The 14,144-nt window shown below is 48.7% G+C and overlaps 1 protein-coding gene across 2 annotated transcripts in view; it reads right to left on the reverse strand.

The window, feature by feature from the left end:
* Positions 1 to 130: 130 nt before the first annotated feature.
* MMS19 (MMS19 homolog, cytosolic iron-sulfur assembly component) overlaps positions 131 to 14,144 on the reverse strand; it is a 36,498-nt gene continuing 22,484 nt past the window's right edge. The window contains exons 9-31 of one of the 2 annotated variants that reach the window (XM_066238976.1): positions 11,275 to 11,361; positions 10,804 to 10,878; positions 10,336 to 10,413; positions 9,656 to 9,794; positions 9,259 to 9,413; positions 8,816 to 8,894; positions 8,463 to 8,588; positions 8,192 to 8,273; positions 7,797 to 7,894; positions 7,544 to 7,693; positions 6,026 to 6,181; positions 3,965 to 4,064; positions 3,379 to 3,481; positions 3,171 to 3,239; positions 2,834 to 2,960; positions 2,310 to 2,410; positions 2,105 to 2,161; positions 1,768 to 1,954; positions 1,404 to 1,486; positions 1,118 to 1,282; positions 981 to 1,040; positions 597 to 697; positions 131 to 517 (exon numbers count right to left, since the gene is read on the reverse strand). In XM_066238976.1, coding sequence (XP_066095073.1) covers positions 490 to 517; positions 597 to 697; positions 981 to 1,040; positions 1,118 to 1,282; positions 1,404 to 1,486; positions 1,768 to 1,954; positions 2,105 to 2,161; positions 2,310 to 2,410; positions 2,834 to 2,960; positions 3,171 to 3,239; positions 3,379 to 3,481; positions 3,965 to 4,064; positions 6,026 to 6,181; positions 7,544 to 7,693; positions 7,797 to 7,894; positions 8,192 to 8,273; positions 8,463 to 8,588; positions 8,816 to 8,894; positions 9,259 to 9,413; positions 9,656 to 9,794; positions 10,336 to 10,413; positions 10,804 to 10,878; positions 11,275 to 11,361 — 2,406 coding nt within the window. In that variant the 3' untranslated portion in view covers positions 131 to 489. Of the gene's footprint in view, positions 518 to 596; positions 698 to 980; positions 1,041 to 1,117; positions 1,283 to 1,403; positions 1,487 to 1,767; positions 1,955 to 2,104; positions 2,162 to 2,309; positions 2,411 to 2,833; positions 2,961 to 3,170; positions 3,240 to 3,378; positions 3,482 to 3,964; positions 4,065 to 6,025; positions 6,182 to 7,543; positions 7,694 to 7,796; positions 7,898 to 8,191; positions 8,274 to 8,462; positions 8,589 to 8,815; positions 8,895 to 9,258; positions 9,414 to 9,655; positions 9,795 to 10,335; positions 10,414 to 10,803; positions 10,879 to 11,274; positions 11,362 to 14,144 lie in introns of both variants that reach the window. The other variant, XM_066238975.1, reaches the window with a different exon arrangement.

The following is a 14,144-nucleotide window of genomic DNA, read 5'->3' on the forward strand; positions in this document are numbered from 1 at the left end:
GAGGCTGAATGCTTTGAAGAATTCTTGGTAATCCCTGTCTAATTAGTTATTCTAGCTCATAAATGATGCTCTGGTTATGTGCTGCAGTATAAATGGGGTGGGGTGGGGGAGAGAATATCTGACAGCCCCATTATCAAAAGAAATCTTTATTCTCCAGCAGTTACACACACATGCACCATCCCTGGTTCTCAGGGCCACACTCATCTGCATTCACCCCTCAGCAGCGTATCTCTTTCTCTGACATACAAATATGAAGAGCCTTGAATCCTTCTTCAAACACAAGTAGCCTCACATTCAGTTGCTTCACAAATCCATTAGAAATCAGGATGCCTATGTTCCTTAGTACAGCCACGTGATAGAGGCCCAGCATTTATGCTGTCTGTGGGAATGGCAATCAGAGGCCAGTGGTGTCCCTGCCTTGGCAAAATGGCTCAATAGTTAGCGATTCCAGGTGAGATTGTCAGAATAGTCTGGGCCAGGACGGAGGGCTCAGCTGCCAGGGCTTCCCAGCAGAAACCTGTAGGCAAAAAGGATACTGGCAGCATTAGTGGTGAGGCTCATTCAATCCCAGCTCTCCCCACAACCAGGAAACTCACCACTCCCCCCTGGCTGACACTGCTTCCTTGCGCACCAGCCTCTTCTTGTCATCCAGAGGTTTGGCTAAGGCCCGGATCACCTGTGGTTTGTATGGCAACAGCTGTGGAGTAAGAGGAGTTCACCTTAGCCTCATTCAACCAAGGCAACAAAAGAGCCGCTTCTCTGACTCGACAACTAATAACCTTTCTATTCTTGAGTGATTCCAGAGGACGCTAGGGGGCAGGATGGCCGTTCTGTCGTAGGGTATTTGGGCAAATCCTTGCCTATCTGTACCTTGCCGTTACCTCAGCCACATAGCAGGGTGGCCAGTCATGCTAAGGCAGAAAGGTACTTCTCTGGGTCTTAGAAATTTCCAGGCCACAGAGGGACATCTGAGTACTCACCACAGGGGTGGGCAGGTGAGTGAGCGCGTGCATACACTGCAGTGCAGCAATGCGGACAGCCTGGAACACAACCGTAAGGAGGTGAGGGAGACCAAGGAGAGCTGTAGATGCCAAAAAGCTGCTGGGGCTCAACATACCATAGAAGGGCTGGAGCTGAGGTTCAGGAACTTGGTGATGAGGGTGTCAACATGAAGACTCATGACTTGAGGTGCTTCTAGTAGAAGAGGCTGCAGGCAGCTGAGCGTGGAGAGCTGTACCACACAGTCGGGGCAGGACAGGGCCTCCAGCAGCAAGGAGAGCAGCTAAGGGGCGTAGGAAAGGTGGGGTAAACACATCCGCGACGGGCCTGCCTCTCCTCCCCTCTAGCCCAGCTGGGGGACAAGGGCTTGGTCCCTGCTTAGAGGCTCTGATGGCAAGGCTTACCATAGGCAGCTCTGGCAAGAGCACAGGCTTAGGCAGCCTGTTAAGGACATGAGACAGGCCTTTCAGGTAATTTGGCTTCACATCTGTAAAAAACAAAAAGCTTAAGGGGAGAAACTGGGCTCAGACACAGAACTTGAGAACTCAACTCTTATGAAGCTGGCACATCAGCCTACACAGAATAAGCTCGGAATAAGCAAGACATAGCCACCAAAGGAAGAGTAGCACAAGAATCTAGAACTTTAGCGCTTTAAGTACAGACCACACTACAGCTCCGAAGAAGCACTGAGGGTCCACATTACATTACAGAATGAGGCCTGAGCAAAGGAGAGGACTGAATTTGGGGTGCTTCTTTTAGACTCCTCACCTTGGGGAGCAGCATGGAAGCCCTGGACCAAGGCAGGCACATTATCAGTGAAGAAACGCTGGCGGAACATGATCCGCACTTCAGCATGGCCAGCCCGCGTCAGTACATCAGTGCAGTCAGACATGAGCAGAGAAAAGCCATCAGCTACCATTGCGCCCAGTTCTGGATCACTCAGGAGGCCCATAAGCTTAAGAAAAAGAGAGCCTTTCAGGTACATCAGGGGAAGAATCTTAAGTACCCAAGAGGAGGATGGCAGTCATTTCTGGGACGGATAGGATCAACAGGAAGCTTCTGTTTAGGTCCTAGATTCCCTGTCTCCAGAGTGGAAAGGACTTACCCGGTCTGTGAGGCAGGAGCTGAGAGGATGATACCTGAGCACTAGGGCCTTTGTCACCTGTAATCAGAGAAGAGGATGATCAGGGCATGGCACTCAAACCCCAGAACCCTGAGAAGCATGCTTATGGTTCCAGGTCAAATGGAGAAATTTTACTTAACCAGACCTAACTGTCCCCGTTTAACCAGAACCCACTCTGACTCCTCACCCAGAGCAGCAGTGTGAAAGCCTGACGCCGACAGGGCCCAGAGCCCAGCCCAGCCTCCACTCTGTCCACAGCCAGCTGTAGGAATTCATCCAGCTGTTGCCCTAAAAAGGAGGGAAGGAATGCTGGTGCAAAGGCTACATATTTCTCTCTTAACAATGAAGGATGTAAATCATTTTCACACAGAGCTCCCTGAGAAGCCTTTAGAAAAGAACAGATCATCTGACTACGGGCTTTGCCCATTCAGTGAGAGCCAGGGATCCTCAGAGCGCAGGGGTGCTGGCATTTGAAAAAGAGTCGTCTCCTAATGAAGAGTGATCCCTAACAGCTCCCTGTAGGGAAGCGGATGGCACAGCACTCTGCATGCACCCCCTTATCTTCTTATGTCCTGGAATGCTTTGCTCAACTCTGGTCTAAACTCTTGTCCCAAGGGCTATCCCCTGGGAGACCCTATTAATGTATTATTAGCAAGTTCCTTTTTAAAGAAAGGACTGAACTTCAGGATTTCACCAGGGAGCTTCTAGTACCTGCAGGGTGCTTGTTGAGGAGGCCTGCAAAGCACTTAGCAGCGGCAGTGGAGGAGAAGGGGCAGCTGTGGCAGCAGCTCAGCTCTAAAAGCTCCCGCATGAGTTGGTCCAGCTGAGGGATTTCCACCTACAGAAAACCTGGTCATGTAATGGGCCCGGAGAACACCTAAACTCAGAGGTACCCAGTAGAAAGTAGCAGCAGCGGCCAGGACGGATGAGAACCAGTGGGAAAAGTAGATCAGCTTAGTCTGTGACAAATATCAGCCCAGAAGTCACCCGGGATCCATCTCCCTTTGCCAGGGTTAAACTACAGTACTCCCCAAACGTGTTCACTTACATCTCGAGGCAGGGAGCAGACAAAGGCCATGAGCAGTGCCACCAGCCTCCTCTGTCCTGAGGAGCCATCCTGTAGAGGAAGAAGGGTGTTAAGCCTGTTGTGCCGGCAACTGGCTTATTTGTTTTGACACTCATCCCAGATTAGCCCTAGAAACTTGGAAGGACAGAAATCCCAGGATTCTACCCCTTCCAATCCATCAGACTCTCACCTGGAATGGCTGGAATCTGCAAGGGAAGCTGTTTTCGGGCAGAAAAGAGACGTTGCCATCCAAGAAGAGGGGCACAATACGGGCGACACTCCAGGCAGCTAAGCTAGGAGCAGAGTGCTAGGTTTCACCAAGGAGCCAGGGTTGTAAAGCCTTAGTGTTCCCATCAGTCACTGAGTCAATGGGTCACAGCATGATCATTCACACAGTCAACAATGACTAATTCAGCACATCCTATATGCCAGAACCACTGCCATTTGGGCTCTGACGATAAAACAGCAGGTCAGATCAAATAAATCCGTTCTGGAGCTCACAATCTAGTGAGTGAACTCTGAATATTTTAAAAATGCCCCACAGGTGATTCTTATGCACACCCGCTGCTAAGAACCATCAGTCCATGGCTCACCCACCCCACAGTCCACAGTACTAAGAGCCCCTCCTTTTACTTCGCCAGCAAAACTTACAAGGCCAATAGCTGCTTTCACACTTCATTCTGGGTACAAGGACAGCTCAGACAGCTATCTGCTGCTTCTTCCCAAGATTGCTATCCCTCTCCCTGGAATGAAGCCACATCCACGACTAGACTCACTCAGGGCTTAGGTGGGTGGTGGCAGTGCCAATGACAGACACCATGGAATCCAAGACCTCATCCTCCAACAGCACTTTTCTCATAACTGAGGACTCCTTCTCTGTAAAATCAAAACACACTGAGAATCACAAGGCCATGACTATAGTTTAGATAATTAGGTCCTGTCTTCATGACTGGGGCTCAACTCTAGTCACAAGAGCAGTGATTTCTAACCTGGCCTGTAATAGTGCTGTAGACCAGAGAGCCAGCAAGGCGCCAGAGGAGGAGCAGTCTAACGCGGGCCTCAGAGAGCTCTCAGAACTCTGCGCAGTCCTCAGACTAGGCAACAGTGGAAAATAAGGCCAGCTCACATGCATGTTCTTCACATTAGAATGATTATGTTGCCTGACCAGGCAGTGGCACAGAGCGTTGGCTTGGGATACAGAGGACCCAGGTTTGAAATCCCGAGGTCGTTGGCTTGAGTGCGGGCTCACCTGGCTTGAGCATGGGCTCACCAGCTTGAGTGCAGGGTCACTGGCTTGAGCATGGGATCATAGACATGACCCCATGGTTGCAGGCTTGAGCCCAAAGGTGACTGGCTTGAAGCCCAAGGTTGCTGGCTTGAGCAAGGGGTCACTGGTTTGGCTGGAGCCCCCCTGCCCAGGTCAAGGCACATACAAGAAAGCAATCAAAGAACAACTAAGGTGCTGCAACTACGATTGATGCTTCTCATCTCTCTCTTCCTGTCTCTCTGGCTTAAAAAAAATAAATAATTATATTAGCCTTTTCAAAAACCTAAAAGAGAACATGGGTTTATCTTCACAGGTGTTCATTATCATAGCAGTTACCATACGACAAGCTATAATACCTACATAATCTGGTGTTACCAGCTACTATGCATTATATTGTTTAATCCTTAGCAACTGCCCTGTGATATAAATATTTCTCTTTATCTTCCCCTTACAAGTAAGGAAACAGAGGCTTAGAAAGGCTAAATATCCTCACCTAAGTTAATGAGTGAAGTTTAAGATGAAACCCAACAAGGTCTAATAAACTCCAAAGCTGGTTTTGTTTTTTTTTTTTGTATTTTTCTGAAGCTGGAAACGGGAAGGCAGTCAGACAGACTCCCGCATGCACCCGACTGGGATCCACCTGGCACGCCCACCAGGGGGCAATGCTCTGCCCATCGGGGGCGTCGCTCTGTCACAACCAGAGCCACTCTAGTGCCTGGGGCAGAGGCCAAGGAGCCATCCCCAGCGCCTGGGCCATCTTTTTGCTCCAATGGAGCTTCGGCTGTGGGAGGGGAAGAGAGAGACAGAGAGGAAGGAGACGGGGAGGGGTGGAGAAGCAGATGGGCGCCTCTCCTGTGTGCCCTGGCCAGGAATCGAACCCGGGACTTCTGCACACCAAGCCGACGCTCTACCACTGAACCAACCGGCCAAGGCCTGTTTTTTTTTGTTTGTTTTTTTAAATTCAGTGAGAAAAGGGGAGGCAGAGACAGACTCCTGCATATGCCCTGACCGGGATCCACCCGGAAAGCCCACTAGGGGGCGATGCTCTGCCCATCTGGGGTGTTGCTCTGTTGCTCAGCAGAGAGAGGCCTGAGGCAGAGGCCAAGGAGCCATCCTCAGTGCCCGGGGCCAACTTGCTTCAACCAAGCCTTGGCTGCAGGAGGGGAAGCAAGAGAGAGAAAGAGAAGCGAGAGGGGGAGGGGTAGAGAAGCAGATGGGAGCTTCTCCTGTGTGCCCTGACAGGAATTGAACCTGGGACATCTACATGCTGGGCTGATGCTCTATCACTGAGCCAACCAGCCACAGCCCAGAGCTGAATTCTAAATAATCTAATTACATAGCAACTGAACAGGAAAAAGGTGTGCATCCTTTTGAGCACTGCTAACACTAAGGGATTTTGACTCCTGTCATTGGTTGGGTTAGCACCCTTGGCTTGAAGTAGAATCTTAAAATAAGCCTTTGCTGGTAACAAATGCAGTACCAGTGAAACCCCAAGGGTGGCAGTGCTGCTCAACACTAGAGGAAGGCCAGAGTCTAAAGGAGGGAGAAGAGGTGAGGCAGAGAAAATTACCTGGCATGGAAGCCTGCACAGCCAAGGCAAGCAGGCGAGGTATAGCTGTCTGATGAAAATACCAGCAGCTCTCGGGGTCCAGCTGGCATTTTTCTGCCACCCGCTGGAGGCTCTGACAGACAGCAATAACTTCACTTGGTCCTGCAACCCCATTCCCTGTGTGGTGAGAAAGGATTCTGTGAGGTTTTCCTAAAAGCACTCCTAGGTATTTCAGATAAAGGTGAGTGACCAAGAGTGTCGTGTTAAAAAGAACCAAGTCCTTTTATTCTTTTGGAGGTTCTTTTTCATCTACTTGGATTTCAGAGCTGGGTCCTGCTCTGTGCTGGACTCTGCAACAGAAGCACTCACACATTTTCTCATTTCTCATCACCCTAGATGCATTATTGCCCCTGTTTTATTTATTTATTTATTTATTTATTTATTTATTTATTTATTATTTTTTTTTTGCATTTTTCTGAAGCTGGAAACAGGGAGAGACAGTCAGACAGACTCCCGCATGCGCCCGACCGGGATCCACCCGGCACGCTCACCATGGGGGGGCGCTCTGCCCACCAGGGGGCGATGCTCTGCCCATCCTGGGCGTCGCCATGTTGCGACCAGAGCCACTCTAGCGTCTGGGGCAGAGGCCACAGAGCCATCCCCAGCGCCCGGGCCATCTTTGCTCCAATGGAGCCTTGGCTGCGGGAGGGGAAGAGAGAGACAGAGAGGAAGGCGTGGCGGAGGGGTGGAGAAGCAAATGGGCGCTTCTCCTGTGTGCCCTGGCTGGGAATCGAACCCGGGTCCTCCGCACGCTAGGCCGACGCTCTACCGCTGAGCCAACCGGCCAGGGCTATTGCCCCCGTTTTATAGAGGAGGATGTAGGGGCTCAATGAAACTACCCACGGTCTTTTCCAAAGTCACAGTAAGTGCACCACAAGGAGTCTAACCCAAGCCACACTCTGAGTCGTGTTCCTTCTACTGTGTAACAGTAGACCATCTACTGCTGACGGGACCCAGCCACGGGGCTGGGCATTGCAAAGAAAGGAGCTTAGGAACTAGTGAGGGCCCATGTGAGCATGTAGATTTGTAGTACCATTTCCTGCTGTCACTTGAGCCCTGGATCATGTAATACTCTCAAACTAGAGAGTGTGTACGAGTTACCAACAGATGCTGTTAAAATGCAGATTCTGATCAGCGGGGCCTCAGATTCTGGATATCTAACAAGCTCCCAGATGCCCGTGCTGCTGGCTGATAGACCATATTTTGAGTAGCATGGCCTCTGAGTGGTACTTTTCAATCCTGGCTGCACGTTATAATCACCTGAGCACTCAATAATTATTGTTGTCTGAGTCCTACCCTTCCTCACAGAGAGACTTAGTTGGCCTGTTGAGGCCCAGGCATTGGTATTTCATTTTAAAAGTCCTCATGTGACTCTTCCATACAGCCACACTGGAACCAGTGCCTTAGAAGTATCAGCTCCAAACTTAACTACGGGTCCCCACTCAGCCTGACTCCCGGATGGTCATTTCTGGTAGTTACCTTTGTTTATCTGGCTGAGATGCTGCAGCAGCAGAGGCAGTGTCTCCTTGACAATGCTGGGATGTGTTGATACAGCTGACAAGGCTTGCAGAGAGCGCAGATGCTGGGAGCATTTGGTAGGCACATCCCTTCTAGCCAAGTCTGACTCCCCTGCAATCAGCCCAGGAGACAAGGTTTCACTGTGCGATGACAAGCACAAAGGCCCCAAGCCTCCCTGGCAAAGGGCGGGCCGCAGAAGAGCAGAGACACATACCCACACACAGCTCCTCGGCAAGCTTGGGCACCAGGTGGCTGTTGAAGGCCACAGGGTAAAGGGTGGCCAGGGTTCCTGATGCTTCCAGTGCTGCCACCCTGCTAGGAGCACATGGCAGATGAGCATTAGCTGGGCCTCGCCCCCCGTTCTCTTGCCCAGACCTGCCATTAGGCAGATGCAGGAGTGTGGTCTTCTGAGACCACCTTGCTGAAGAGCAGGACTCTAGTACCTAGTTGGACATGGCTTCTTAAGCCCAAGAAAAGAGGGCAGTCCCACATGTCCAACCACTTGGCAGCCAGAGCCAAGCCCAAGGCCCACCTCCCCTAGAGAGAGCCAAGAGCTGGAGGCACAGAGCCCTAGAACAGCTTGCTCTTTCTTGCTCTTTAGATTCTCACCAACTCTGGGAATCCTCCTCCAGGAAGCTTAGTCTGTACAGGTGACCCACTGCCAGCTCCAAGTCCCCAGAAGACAGGAGATCTATGTTAGAAGGGAACATGAACCACATCTTTCTCCCCGTGCAGCCACCACAGTCCTTCCCAAAGTCCCATTAGAAATACCAAGTCAACAGGGGTTGTAGTGAGAACCAGGGAATTAAGACTTCTTTCCACTTAAGACAGAAAGTCACAAAAAAGGGAACAATACTCCTATCTTTTCTCTTATGTGTACCTGGCTGGGCACCCACAACAGTGAGAGTACGGATGCCAACAAGCTGAAGCTGGGTGTTAGGGTCTGTCAGAGCTGTGAACACCAGTGAGCACAGCTGATCCTTGAAGCCGCTCAGAGGCCTTTCACCTGGAGAGAGACAGTCCCGGTTAGAGGGAAGCCTGACTCGGCGGTGATGCAGACAATCTGGGGCAGATATAAAGAGCTTAATCTGTTGAGTATACAGGAAGTACCCTGGGATAGAAATAAACAGGTCTCATACATTGTATTTTTTATGCTACAACCTCAGAACGCCAGGACCACCGTTCTAGACTACTGATCCACGGCACTCTGCTTGCTCCGGAAGGTGACCTCACCATTGTCTTCAGAGCTCCACTTCTGTTGCAGCTTCAAGAACCCCAGGATCATTTCAAGGATGGTCCGCCGCTGGTTGCTCTGTAATGTTTTAAGGAATATTAGAGTCAAAGAACAAAGGGAGGGGCAAAAGTAGGTTTATGGTTGTGAGCACGTGAAAACAGTTTATTCTTGTATTATTATTTACTAACTATTATATTATTTTCCACATGAACAACTATAAACCTCCTTTTGCCCCACCCTATATTTTAAAACATTTCAGTCCTGCTACTTTGGATGTGGGGTAAATTATTTTTTGTGTTAGGAAAAGTCAACAAGGGAACCAGTCGCAGCTAATAGGAGCAAAACCCCAAATCTACTACTGAGCTCAAGCTCAACACTTAACACTGAGAAAGGGATGCTAGCAAGGACTTTCATCATTTCCGCAAAGACTGTGTGCCCTTACCTGGCTGTGCTTGTGGAACTGTTCTAGAAGCAAAGGCAGGACGTTGCTGGTGATGTGGTCACAGGCCCGGGCAGACGCACCTGCAGCTGCCTGCAGCAGCTTGGCACTAGGCCACACCAGCTTCATGTCCGGTTCACACAGATGGTGCCTGCAGTCTAGAGAGGCAGTGCATCACATACCTGGGAGTAGGCCCCACACTCACGGCTTCCCCCGCAGTCTATAAAATTTGGAGACTGACGCTTGGAACAGTTGCTAGCAGTTATCACTGAATTTTTAAAATTCAAAGCCGGATTCTATCCCCCAAATCACTGAACGTGGTCTACACATGAAAGGTCATTGGCCCTGAAGGAATTTCTATTATGCTCACTCCCCTTTCTGGCTTCCATGGCCCCATTACCCTGTAGAATGTTGCTAAGGAAGATGTCAAGAAGGTCCTCAGCATCAGCCCTCAGCACAGAACGAGACAAACATGCAGTCAGGGAGTGGAGGGCCGCCAGGCCCTCAGCCTCCACCCGCTCACTTGCCGTCTGGAACACCTGTCAGGGAGGGATCCCATGGCTACTGAGGTGAGCCTGCACCGGGTGAGACCCCACCCACCCACTGCCTAGTTCCTTAGGTGTGGGGGGTGTTTAAGAACCTTTAGGGCACACCAATGGAAATTAACCCCCTCAAATGAATTTCTTCTTAATTGCTGTAATTTCACCAAGTCCTTAGCTCCGTTGGGATTCATACACATACAATTTGAGAAACAGAATGCCAACTTGGAGCCACTATTGGGGTCCCTTATCTTAGGTCTCTTCCTCTTACCCTCTACTCAGCACGGTGCCATAGGCACCATTATTCTCCTTACCACGGAAGGATAGGAAATGCCACTGTGCAAAGTGATCAACTGCCATCACCAAGCGGCTGACCCTCACTAAGAACTCTTTCCCTTGTCATTCAACTAGAAGTATGCCCCACTGCTTCCTGTTGAATAACCAGGCACAGAGACATAGGGAAAAGCACAGGGTGTATTATTACCCCTAATGCCTGACAACTGGGAGTTAAGAGTTGTGAGTTTATCTAAGTAACACTCACCTCTCTGCGGATAGAAGCCCAAAGACTGGGGAGGAAGTCCTTCAGTTCCTTCTGTCCGTACACAGCACAGCAAGCATTCTGCCAAAACAAGCAGAGGTATCAGCTATCTACACACTCAAACTTCCTAAGATATGCAGGTACCTCAGCATAATGGCATCTGAAGGAGCCTAGCTCTCAGCAGAAAAACCAGCGAGATTTCATAATAGTAATACCCAGGTAAGAAAAACAGGCACCCACACTCATTGATGAAAAACAAGCATCCAGAGGGAGCCCTGGTTAGCCTTCCCTTGGTTGCCACTAGTTACCACAGGACAAGAAAATATGCAGCTGGGGCCTTTAGGTCAACATGTAGACCCAGATCCTGGTATCCCCCCCCCCTTTTGAAGCTCACTATTCCCTGGCTCTCCAATAATCTACAATCCTTTAGCATCCTTCCCAAATTTGTCTGGAAAAAGAAAAGTTACTTACCAGAGTCTGCAGAGAATCCAGCTTGGCACTCAGAATCTCAGAATCCACCTTCTCAATCAGCAAAGGCAGCAGGAACTATGGGAGAGAGAGAAGAACCGAAGTCAGAGGCAGTGTTGCAGCCACACCAAGGTCAACTATGTCCTTACTGCCACCAGTGCTCCAGGGACAGTGCCCAAGGAGCTATTCTTGAGTCAGGAGTTGTGACTTCAAGTCAATCTTCCTGCCAAGATGAGGCCAGACCCCCAGTTAGCTGAAAAATGGTTGGCAAATCTACAGGACTTTAGAAGAGAGCACTAGATAGGGATTGATTACTATTTTAAAGAAGAGACTGAAAAATTTTCTACAACAAAGGTCTGAAGATAATTGCCACACAAGCCCGAAGACACTTATAGGATGTCATTCTTAAAATGTATACTGGACCTTTCTTTTCCCCCATGCTTTTATACCTTCTATGCCTGTGGCTAGACCTACCTCAGCAAATCGTGGTGTGGAGGCCAGCACAGCTCGGAGGCTCAGGATCAGATCTTCTCGCTGGATACCATAGGGATCATTAGGTGGCTGGAAAAGGGAGCAGGGTCATGGGTTTGTATAACTCTTTGAACACAGGCTTGAACCTGACAACCCAAAGAACAGGTTGATATTTACACCCTATCTGGTAGAACGGTACGAAATCAAGACTCCAGCAGGAAGACATGCTCATTCTTATGTGTTCCTTGGGAATGTTTGTCTTTGGGGTATTTATTTTCTATCTGATCACACCATTAACTTTCTTTTTTTTTTTTTTTTTTTTTGCATTTTTCTGAAGCTGGAAACAGGGAGAGACAGTCAGACAGACTCCCGCATGCGCCCGACCGGGATCCACCCGGCATGCCCACCAGGGGCGACGCTCTGCCCACCAGGGGGCGATGCTCTGCCCATCCTGGGCGTCGCCATGTTGCGACCCTCCTGGGTGTCGCCATGTTGCGACCAGAGCCACTCTAGCGCCTGGGGCAGAGGCCACAGAGCCATCCCCAGCGCCCGGGCCATCTTTGCTCCAATGGAGCCTTGGCTGCGGGAGGGGAAGAGAGAGACAGAGAGGAAGGCGCGGCGGAGGGGTGGAGAAGCAAATGGGCGCTTCTCCCATGTGCCCTGGCCGGGAATCGAACCCGGGTCCTCCGCACGCTAGGCCGACGCTCTACCGCTGAGCCAACCGGCCAGGACCATTAACTTTCTGGTGCATTCTTTCTTCTCTGTATGTGTATTATGACTATGTGTCAGTAGACATTGTTTCCCCTTAAAATGTATACTTTTATTTTATTTAAAACTTTTTTCCCATTAATTTGAGAAAAGGCGGGGAAGGTGAGTAGGGGAGAAAGAGAGGGAGAAAGGGAAAGGAGAGGAGGAGAGGGAGAGAGAGGGAGAGAAGGAGAATCAATTCATTGTTCCACTTAGTTGTCCCATTTAACCGTGCACTCACTAAGTGCTTCTTGTACGTGCCCTAACGAGGGATCAAACCTCGTTACGCTGGGATAACACTTTATTCACTGAGCCACCTGACCAGGGCTCAAATATGTATTTTAGAAAATGTGATTGTTTTATACATACCATTTATAATTTATTTTTTCACTTAACACATGAACATTTTTCCATGGTATTAATCTTTCATAATATTAGTTTTAGTGGCTGATACTATTCCACTGTGTGGTTGAGTCACAATTTATTTTAAAAATCCCCCTATGATGCACACTTCTATTTTTTTTATCCTTATACAAGAGCTGTAATTCTGGCAATATAAAAAGCATTGATGATTTCTGCATGAAGATGGCAGACTGAAAACATATACCAGGTTTTACTTCTCCTCTTTAGAAACCCCATGAAATATATAAAAGTTTTTACATTTTTAAAAAAGACATTAAGTTAAAGGTTGAAGAGAACAGAATAAAAGATGTTAGCAACAAAATATTAGAAGCTACAAAGCAGATGGGTAAGAAGAAAATGACTAAGAGCCAGAAAACCAGAATCCTCAGTAGGCTTGGGGGGAGCTGAATAACCACCCAATACGGTCCTTGGGATGCTTAGCAACTGGCAGTACCAGGTACCTCTGGAACTGGGAGCTGGGTTAAGGAAGCAAACGGACCTCCTGCCTCCCAACCCCTCCCTAACTACTGCGTGAAAAGCTGAGATCCTCTGGACAGGACAGACAGCTCTCTAGTCTTAGAGCTGTACATGTAGTGGAGGGCCTGGGGGCTGTCCCAAAAGAAAAGGCCCAAGTAAGCAGTATGTACTGAGTGCTGAAAATTTCTAGCCTTTATGGCCTCATCTGCTTGTAGGCAGACCTTTCTTCCAGGTAAGGTCTTTTTTGAAGAACTGACTAGCCCAAAAAGGAGAATACACTGGGAGTTCCCCAAACTGTCCAAGTGAGTCCTCTACAGTGAAGCTCATACTTGACAAGTCTGTTCAAGTCTGTTCCATGTGCTCAGAGTTCCCACTTTGATCTTTTTATAATCTTTACTTTAAAACATGTGCAAACTCCCAAAGAGTACCAGTTATCTGAGGAAAGCTTCTAACCTAGAAATAAAGACCAAATAAATTGGGAAAAAAAATTGGAGGAAACAGATCACATATGTGGGGAGAAGAAGTATTAAAAAATATATCAATGTTTTCAAAAAAGATAAAATAATCTACAAATCAAATATCACACTATAACCCCCTACCACTACCTCCACAAAACATTCAGAGATCATCAACAAAAGGATCTTGGACATTCAAAGCAAAAGTGCAGAAATAAGAAAGAAAAAAAAGCCAACAGAAGGGGTTATAGGGAGATGTGCTGATCCCAGGCATTTCTGTCCTCAGGCCCATTCCTGGGGCAGCCTGCATTTCCCAGGCTTCCATGTGGGCTTGGGTTCCCCAATGTGAGGCACTTGGAGAAGAATGCAGGGCAGAAGGGAGAAGGGAGAAGGCAGGGCATTTCTTCCCATCTCTCTGACTCAGCTGGTGCTTTCAGCACTGACAGTATCTTCTGCATGGCTTCCATCTCTCACTGATAGGCCCATTGTGCTTCCAATTTTTGTCAAATACTCTCAGCCCCTGGGGTCCAGAGCATCAGCTCTTCCCTCTGTCCCTCCAACTGAGATATGGTAATGTCTTCCTGCTGTTAATAACCTCTGGGTTGCCTCATTATCCCGTTTGGCTTCTCAGCTCTCCCACCACTCATATAAATTTCCTGCATTAAATTATTTGTTTTAAATACCGAAGTGGTTTTGTTTTCATGGCTTGATTGATATTATGACTGATAGAAAAGATTAAATTGTGAAATTCTCTCATAAAATATAAAAAAAATAGAGATAGAAAATATGAAA

This window comes from Saccopteryx bilineata, chromosome 7 (genome assembly GCF_036850765.1).
Source record: "Saccopteryx bilineata isolate mSacBil1 chromosome 7, mSacBil1_pri_phased_curated, whole genome shotgun sequence".
NCBI lineage: Eukaryota > Metazoa > Chordata > Mammalia > Chiroptera > Emballonuridae > Saccopteryx > Saccopteryx bilineata.